General features: G+C 43.1%; 1 protein-coding gene across 1 annotated transcript; it reads right to left on the bottom strand.

Annotated features, from left to right (window-relative positions):
* Positions 1-1627: 1627 nt before the first annotated feature.
* LOC103696604 (galactan beta-1,4-galactosyltransferase GALS1) lies at positions 1628-4554 on the bottom strand. The gene is made up of 2 exons (XM_008778284.4): positions 3196-4554; positions 1628-2443 (listed from the first exon to the last, which is right to left on the bottom strand). Exons 1-2 carry the CDS (start codon positions 4380-4382, stop codon positions 2098-2100), a joined length of 1533 nt encoding a protein of 510 aa, XP_008776506.2. The 5' UTR covers positions 4383-4554; the 3' UTR covers positions 1628-2097.
* Between the last annotated feature and the right edge of the window lie 5207 nt (positions 4555-9761).

The raw sequence follows: 9761 nt of genomic DNA, 5'->3' as shown, positions 1-9761 counted from the left end.
CAGGACTTGGGAGTACCATATACCTCTAAAATTTTGAGGAAAATCAGCAGAAAAGATCCAAAAGCAACCAGCAGTATAGTTAGCCTCAAAGCTTGCTGCTAAATCTACTGAACCATTCCCTTCGCAATAATAATAATAATTAGCATTCAATTTGAGTCATGGTTCGGATATCAAATAGCAGCAAATGTACATCTGATTGCACTCGAACTTATGCCATAAGCTCAATGTTTACTAAAGACATCTTTACATACTGATCAATATGGGTGAAAGCAATGCCACTACCGGCATTGGGAGTTAAATATTCGTGCTGTCCCCGGACACGGTGAGCCCAAGCCATGTGCTGTGCTACCCATGAATACAGTCAGGCTCGCCTGTGCACGCCGGCAAGTCACCATGATTGCATAGTTTTACCTTTATATTGTCATAATACAGAACTCACACGCCCATGGAGCTCTCAATGGCCTACTTCTTATACAGCATGAGGGATTCAATGAGAAAAGCTTGCATACTTCATACTCCAAAAGAATGTTCATGAGATGCAGCCCTGGCTGCTCATACAAGGACAAAGGAAACAGATTTTGAAGAAAAGCTAATGGATCCCGTTGCTGGAAAGTGGACCTGAGGATGACCGCTCGGCTAAGAAGGAGGAGCTTCATCGTGAGATGGCGGGAGACGATCCGTCGGCGAGCGGCGCCGACGGCGTCCTCCGGGGGACCTGCAAGAAGCCGGTGGCCGGAGTTCCCGGCGCCGGCCCTCCGATGCTTAAGTCAGAGGGAGCTAATGTGTAGAAGGAGAGAAAGTATTCTCTGGAGTTTCAGAGTCCAACCCTCTCTGAGGGGGAGGGGTTTTCCTTTTATAGAAGGGTACAGATGTACCTGTGATGTGACGGGGCGAACGGATTACCGTCATGATTAAGCACGATCGTGTGAATTAATGTATTGTCGTGGGAGATCAGGGCGAAACCAATGAGTCGTTCTGGCTGATCGGACGTAGCCGAGCGGATCAGCTGTTTGCCGTGGAAAGCTTGAGATCCGTAAATAGCACGCGTATTGATTGTTGAGTGAGCTGGAGATCAGTAAAGGCCATGCGCATTAATTGTTGAGTGAGCCGGAGATCAATAGAGGCCATACGCATTAATTGTTGACAGCAATGGCAGGGCATGATCCTTGGTCGAGCTGTAGAAGGATGTGACCGCTGCAGGTTGATAGCGAGGTCGGACCTCCGAAGTCGAGGATGCCGAGGTCGAGTGTTCGGATCGGGCGTCTCGGAGTCGAGCGCCTGGCCGGACGTCCGGCCCGACTGCGTGTCTTAAAGTCGGACGCTTCCAGGTCGGGCGCTCGCACTCGCAGGCACGTGATGGTTATGCGCCCATGTATTTCGGGACGACTCGTTTTTCCCCCAACAGATCCCTTCAACTCTAGACATACACACATCTATCTGTTTCTCCAGCCTACACTGAAGCACCACCATACAAATTCGAATGTTGTTCTTTTTTTCTAAAAAAAAAATGGAGGAACAAATTGCAAGCAGACAGGGTGAAAGACCTAGCACACATACAATACTTGAATGCCCCACATTTCTATAGAGACCTAAGCAACAGGGAAGGAAAAAAAATAATGTTCTCTTCTTTAAAGATGAAAAAGAAAAAAAGATCTTTGAAAGCATCCTATTCCTTGCGTTTTATTCAGCCAAAGGTTTCTCAAGCTTGGTCATATGTTGCAGTTTATAACACAAGGTGATATGGTGAGGATCTAATTAAAATGCAAAAGAAGAATATCTTGGACATAACAAGAAGAATGAGGTAAAGAGCACAGACCTTGGAAGAAGAAATCTGCAGGGTCAGCAAATTTACACCATCTAAGGAGTGTGGATAAATCGACATCTTTACATGTAAATAAAGTGTCCTATGCCATTCCCCTTTCCATTCTCCATCTTTACCTCCTCTCCTTGATATGTCCACAAGCTTCCCCCCTGCCAGACCACCAGGGAAAGGAGGCAAGCACCCTGAAGAACATCGACACCTCACCGGCTGGCTGGATTGTCCATGGCATCACAAGAATGAAGGATTCAAAGAATTGGCAGTTGAGGTTGAGAATGCTATAGCTGCACTGGTCCAATTGTTTGCTCCTCGAATCGCTTGATGGTAGCAGCTAGGCGCGTCATGTTGTCATCATAAACATATGGGATTTTCTCAAACCATGTCACATTGCCTTTGGCTGGCATTGGCACAAACTCGCGGCATGGCTCGCCCAACACATTGATGGAGTCATGGTAATGGTAGTACCGGATCATGGACTCCGTCTTGTGGGTGGTTTTCCCGATGACATTTGCCGACATGTGGACACCAGTGGCCAATGCGTTTCTCGCCTGAATTGCATATTTGCGATCTCGCCGTACTCCGGTGATGGAATTCCTGAAGACCAGCTTCTCAAATCCCCATTCCCTGGAGATATTCCATGGAGAAATTTCAGGATACGAGCGAATGAAGAATAAAACAAATCGTAACACAAATCAACTTTGTCATTTGCTGATTGAACAACCAATTACTAACAACCAAACAACAATAAACTCTATAGGAAGAATTGCAGAAAACTATGAGAGAGCACATGATAAATGACAGAATTCTTCTGCGCTACATGCAAATTTTGTTATGAGCTGCTCATCAAACCTTCAGATAAAACTTATAGTGCCAATCTAACATAATTCGTTCCACAGAAAGTCTAATGAAAAAGGCATATCGATACGCCAGAAAGCAGAGCTTTAAGTGTGCAATTTACAGAACAAAGATAGCAGATGATCCAAATACACAAATTCCCCAGCTTCATTAAAAGCACGGGAGCCACAAGCATCTGGGAGGGAAAAAGCCATAGACAATCCCAAATAAATTCCAATCCAGACAACACCTCCATAATTCCTAAGCAGGAGAAGCTTATATCTGATAACAAGAATTTCGAGGTTTTCCTTCGCTTGCTCCTTCATAGGTATATGGAGTCCCCCAAGCAGCGATTTTTTATGGCATTGCCTTGATAAACATTTATCTTAAATTCAGAAAATGGATGAATAACAATGCAAAACCTATTAATTTTCTCTATCCCTTGAATTATATAGAAGATAAATATTGGAAAAGGTAAGAATAAATTAGAATACCGAGCAAAAACAAGTAAGATGGGGAGAATCTAAGGAAAGAGAGCTTGCCTGGAGTAATCCCTCTTGGGATCCAGCACGCAGAGCTTGCTCGACATCGGATTCTGCTCGATGGTAAATTGGGTGTAGTCCGCCAACTCCCCCAGCACGGTCTCGAGCGTGTTCCCGTCCGGCAAATACAAGTACTCGTCGACATCGAAGAAGAAGGTCCAATTGGCCGCATGGCGATACCGATGCAAGCAGTCATTCACCACCAAGAACTGATTGTAGTAATAGCCATCATACTCCTCCTGCGCCCGGATATCCTGCACCGTGGCCCGCCCAATCCTCACCCAGGGCTCCAGCGCGGCGCGCACCGCCGGGCTGACCCCGCCGGCGTCATGGAGGACGAAATGCGAGCTGGGGCCGAAGAAGTGGGCGTGGTACGCCATCCATTCCCGGATCCGGCTCGCACTCAGGTTGCCGTACAAAGAGGATCCGCAGTAGAGATACTCGTACTTGAACGGCGGCCGGAAACGCGCCTCGTCGTAGGAGCCCGGGGGTTCTTCTAAAGCGACGAACTTCTCGTATTTTCTCGGGGAGGGGGAGTAGTAGGCGTGGAGGAAGAGCTTGCCGCCGGAGTTGTCGGCGTTGGGGTTCGATGGGAAGGTGCAGTTGACGACGACGACGGTGTAGACGCGGCCGTAGCCCCAGTCGGGGAGTATCCTGAGGGCCTTGGCGCGGGAGGGTGGGCGGCCGGGGGCGTTGGGGACCCACTCGCATTTGTACCAGGGCTTGCCGAAGACGTGGGTGGGCTTGGAGGCGAGGCCGACGATGGCGAAGGTGGCGGGGCCGCCCCGGTACGCGCCCATCTGGACGAAGAGCGCGGCGGCGCTGCCGTACGGGCGGAAGACCCGCTTGTTAGGGTCGGAAGGAGTAATTATTGCAACAGATGGAGCGGAGGTGGGGACCGAGGAAGAAACCTTTTGCGTTGAGAGGGAATTTACATCGGCGGCGGCGGCGGCGGCGGTGGCGGTGGAGGTGGAGTTGAGGAGGGGACAGTTGGTGGTGGAGAGATTGTTGGCGGAGGGGAGGAGATGTTGGTAGGGTTGGAGCTGCCAGAAGGCCATGACGAGGGTGAGGATTACGAGGGTGGCCACGAAGGGCTTGAAATCAAAGCAAGGGAGGGGGGTGGGAGAGAAAGGAGTGGCTCCTCCTCCTCCTCCTCCTCCTCCTCCACCTTCCCCGTCTTTCCTCATGGTGTGATTCTTTTGGGGGCTTCCTTTCTTCGCTTGAAGGATGGTTGATGTGCTTCTTTCTTCTCTCTCTTTTTTCCCTCACATGGGACACTGCGTTTTTATTTTTTAGCTCCTGCTCCCTTTTCCGGTGGAAGCAGGAAAGGAAGAAGGTATCATGGGAAGAAACAGGGGAATGATGGTTCCAGTTGCTTTTAGCGGGGCCGGACCGACCGGGCAGCGGTGCAGAGAATGCCACTGGCTTTTCCGAAATTTACAAATGCGAGGTTCTTGCGGCCCTCCGCGACATCGTGATAATAATTAAGAAAGAGTAATAATAAAAATAATGATTGGTAAAAGGAATTTTGCTCAATTAAATCCAGTAATTAGCGCCTGGTTTTGGTGTGAATGCGTGCTTCCCTGAGTGCCAGAGACCTCTCGCAACCGAAGCTCATATCCAGCTTAGCTGATATATAATTAAGTACACATCCGCACATATCCTTATATACTCTCTCATTTAAGACCCTGTTTGGGGAGCTTTTGGAGGGCCAAAAAGCACTTTCTGGTCCTCCAAAAATACTTTTAGGTAAAAAAGTGTGTTTGGTAAAATTTCCAAGAAGCTGTTTCAGCTTTTGCGAGAAGCTGAAAACAGCTTTTTGGCAGAAGTTCAATTTTGGAGCTTTTCGAAAATGCTGTTTTCAGCTTTGTCGGAAAGCTGTATTTTTGACCAAAATACCCCCATTTAAAAGTTTCTTTTTCTTCCCAAAAATCTCAATCGCACCGCCTCTTTCTCTCTCACCATCCCCCCTCTCTCTCTCTCCCTCTCTATCTCCTCCTCAATGCCGCCGGCCCTCTTCTTTTTTTTTTTTTTTTTTTTGGGAGGCAGCCACCACGCCGGCCACCCGTGGCCGCGCCCCCCAGCCCCCACCCGAGCCCCCCGCCACTGCGACTCACCACACAGCAAAAAAAAAAAAAAAAAAGGAAGGGGAGGAAGGGGCCGCCATGGCCGCTGCCTCCTCGGCCGGCCCGCCGTCTCGGCCCCCTCCCGAGGCTCCCCTTCCCCCGCGGTCGCCGCGGCACGCCGTCCCGGCCCCCTCCGAGCCCCTCCTCTCCCGCGGTCGCCGCGGCACGCCGTCCCGGCCCCCTCCCGAGCCCCTCTCCCCCCGCGGTCGTCGGGGCCCGCCGTCCCGGCCCCCTCCCGAGCCCCTCTCCCCCCGCGGTCGTCGGGGCCCGCCGTCCCGGCCCCCTCCCGAGCCCCCCTCCCCCCGCGGCCGTCGAGGCCCGCTGTCCCGGCCCCCTCCCGAGCCCCCCTCCTCCCGCGGCCGCCGCGGCCCCCATCCCGGCCCCCCTCCCGCGGCCGCCGCGGCCCGGCCCCCCTTCCGGCGCCGCCGGCTTCGCGGGAAAAGAAGAAAGGAGAAGAAGGAAAGAGAGGAAGGAAGGAGAAGAAGAGAAGAAAAAAGAAAAGAAAAAAAAAGAAGGAAAGGAAAGAAAAAAAAAAGAGAAGAAAAAAAAGAAAAAGAAAAAAAAGAAAAATAAATAAATAAATAAATATGTATATAAATGAACGAATAAATAAATAAATAAAATAATAAATAAATATATTTCAATGAAATAAAATAATAAATAAATAAATAAATAAAAATATTAGTAATTATTTAACCAATTTTTTCACCTAGTTAGAAAATTTGTTAGAGAAATATATGGTCGTCAAAAGAGTAAAAAATTAATTTATACTAATAATTATAATATTTTATACATTTATTATTGTATTATACTATAAATATAATATAATATAATATTATGTTATGTTAAATAATTTAATATTATATTAAATTATTATCCTATAGTATACAATTTTATAGTACTATATTATAATAATATTATATTACATTACATTAATATTATACTATATCATATATTTATGTATTAATATATATTATATTTTGTTATGCACTATTGTATAATACTAGTAATGTCCTTTATGGTCATTTTGTCATACAAAAGTACTTTCTCAGTTTGTTTACCAAACAAATGTTAAAGTGCCACAGCACTTTAGAAATGTAGTTACCAAACAGCAAACAGCTTTTTATAAAAGCTCTACTTTCAACAGCTCTACTTCTAACAGCTCTACTTCCAACAGCTCTACTGCCAACAGCTCTCCCAAACAGGGCCTAAGTCCTAACATCTTCATTGGACCAAAGTTCAAATCTATTCAAATCTAATCGCAAGCACCATAATCTGTTCGTGATCGGATTATTGATCTGTGCTGCAGTGTCCCCTAGTCTACATAGGTTATGGTTCGATCCGCTCTGATACCATTCTGTCACAACCCAAGATCTTGCCCAAAATAATTAGCCAGAAAGTATTATTTGCGTTTATTGATCCTATATAAGTACCCAAGATTTATCTATCCATCGAATAACTAATGTGAGACTAAACATATGCTCACACGGGTCCTCACAGTTGTTCCTCTCTGGCATTATTTCTTTTGGTAAAAATTCAGCTTGTCTTGCCCTCCTCTTGTTCTTCCTGGTATATTTTTATTTTAATAATATAATGTAGGAGTATACGGTAAAAGTTGTTGTGGTTGTGAGTGCAGTTGTAATATTTATTATTCTACCATGTATATTGTGCTTTAAGATGCAGTAGTTTTGCATCTTATAAGAATCCATTTGTTTCTTCCAATCTAATAATAATATACGATCCCAATAAAGTTTAGATACTATCCATAGCATATCATCATGATGCTATCCATCGTATATTACACTTAGCTTGAACCAAGATTATTCTGCTAAGTGACCCATATCTCCTAAATTTCATTGACTTTTTTTAACAAAATCAGAAAAAAAAATTTAAATAATAGAACATCAAGAATATATATGTTATGCACGAACGCTAACATGAGACTATATTGATACAAAATATTATTTTTCATGAAATGGTTTATTTCCAAAAAAAAAGAAAAAAAGATAGGCTGGCTAATAAATCGAGTCTGGAATGCTTCATCAAATAAGATATCTAATCAATGCTGGTGAGGTTGAATCTAAATTCATGCAAAAATACATAGGCCAAGCTAATATATATACATATAAGTCCTAAGATTTTTATAGTTGAAAATGTGGTATGCTAGTTTAAACGTAAAAATTATATTCCATTAAGAAACTAGATGCTAAATCCAACAATCCTACTTCCAATAGTAGTAAGGTTTTAACTTTAAACAGTCCTATTTCATGCGCAATAGGACAAATGAGGAACTCCAATTCTTGAAGAAAATAATTATTTTTACGGGAGGGTGCTAATTTGTTGGATTGGTAAAGTCATAACATGTTGGATATCGATGATTGAGGTCCAGTCAAATACTCATCCAATTTAAGACAGATTTTCTCCTATCTACATTCCCAATAAGATGATGAGAGCTGCATGGGATTCTTATTTCGAGTTCTAATATAGATTAATAAAATCGTTTGCCTTGGAATAGCATAAATGTGTCGTAACAATCCCTAACAAATTTTTAATATAATCATTACTAGATGGACTCCAAACTCTGAAAAAAAAAGAGGACAAAATGGAACATAAATTTTTCAAGATATAGCATGATAGAATTACAGCTTATTTCTATATGAAACTTCAAAAAAAATTATAAACCTCACCATTTTTTTTTTTGGTACAGCGGCGCCTCACACACAAAGAGTATTAGTGCTGGTCATAAAGTCAGAAAGAAAGTGAAATACATCGAAGACGACGCCAAAGCATGAGTATCTCAAATAAAGTCTCTAGAGTGGTGAGCCGTAAAAAATGCCATTCAGTCCATCACACTATTAACCTCTCAGAAGATATGGATAGTCCGATGAGAAGCGCATTTTTTCGAAAAAATTGCAGATATCATGTATTAGCCACAATCCACTTATAGTATGGCCCGACTTTTGGACCCATCCGATCACTATGGCCGACGAGGAGTCAATAATTTGAATTCTAAACTCCACAGCAGGCAAGGAGACAATACAATAATCCCAATGCCACAAGGCCGGCGAACGGCGTCCCCTAAAGGGCTCATTTGGTTCGCGGGAAAAGAAGGGGGAAAAGTGTGGTCAACGGGAAAGTAATGAGATGCCTCTTGTTTGGTTGGAGTTTTCAAAGGAGAGAGAAGGGAAAGTTGTATTTCCATGGGAATGTGATTCCCACATTTCATGGGAAAGTCTTTCCCATGAGAAACATGGGAAAGTTACTTTCCCATGAGGCGAGAATCACTTCATTTTTACTTTTTCCCAAAAAGTCCCTTCAGTATTAAAGAAGCATTAAAGAGGCATTAAAAACCTAATTTTTATTAAGGGCATAATAGGAATTATATATAACTTTCCTAGGAAAGTGGATGGCCAACCAAACATAAGCACCTTGGAAATTTGTCACTTTCCCATGGTCAACCAAACATGCCAAAAATACTTTCCTAGGTATCCTCTTCCTAGGAATTTGTTTTCCAGGAATCATATTTCTAGGAAGGAAAATGCTTCCCGCGAACCAAACGAGCCCAAAGTGTAATACTCATTAAGACGGAGCCTCATCTTGATCTCGGTTATATCCGCACGGTGGCATCCAATCCAAGCGGTTGGTAGACGAATCCCAGAACAGACAAGGCTAATTTTTTAAAAAATAATCACCAAGAAGGCGACTGAGGTCACGGTCAAGTGAGAGGCGGCTTTGGTGTTTTAAGCTTTTGATTGAAGAGTCCTACCACCAATTTTAGCAAAAAAAAAGAAGAGTCCTACCACCAAGCGGAAACCACAGTGGAATTCGATGGGACGGTGTCGGCAGTGGCTCGAAGGTCTCCATTTCGAGATCCCGGGAGCCTTTAATTTTGTTAAAATTAAAGCCTTCCCAACTAAAAGTTATAGAACCTTTCGCATGGATATCGAATTTTATATAAATATTTTTATAAAATTAATATTTACCAGTATATTTTTTAAAAAATATTTATTTTACTATTTTTTTATTTTTATATTTACATATATATCTATGCCATCTAACACTGTTAGAAATTAACGATTTCAAATTAAAATGATTAAAATATTTTTAATGAGTAGATGTACAAAAAAATATATTTATACGGCGATCGTGATGAAGAACAAAAACGTAATTTTAAAATTTTATTTTATTTTTAATTAAAATAAATATGATTTTTATTAACGGTATTAGAAGAACCGTTTTATTTAGGATATTTGTGCAAAAACAGTATTTTATGAAGATATGGAAATAAATATAAATGTTAAGAGAGCATTCACGTAAATTTAAATTTTTAAAAGAAATTAATGCAAAAGATTCAAGATTATATCCTATACCACATGCATACCATCAATCATGGTTGCTTGTTTTTATAGGCCTCATTCATCTAACCCTTGCTACAAAAAT

Source organism: Phoenix dactylifera, chromosome 1 (genome assembly GCF_009389715.1).
Source record: "Phoenix dactylifera cultivar Barhee BC4 chromosome 1, palm_55x_up_171113_PBpolish2nd_filt_p, whole genome shotgun sequence".
Classification (NCBI taxonomy): domain Eukaryota; kingdom Viridiplantae; phylum Streptophyta; class Magnoliopsida; order Arecales; family Arecaceae; genus Phoenix; species Phoenix dactylifera.
This window is presented reverse-complemented; position numbering and strand designations above follow the sequence as displayed.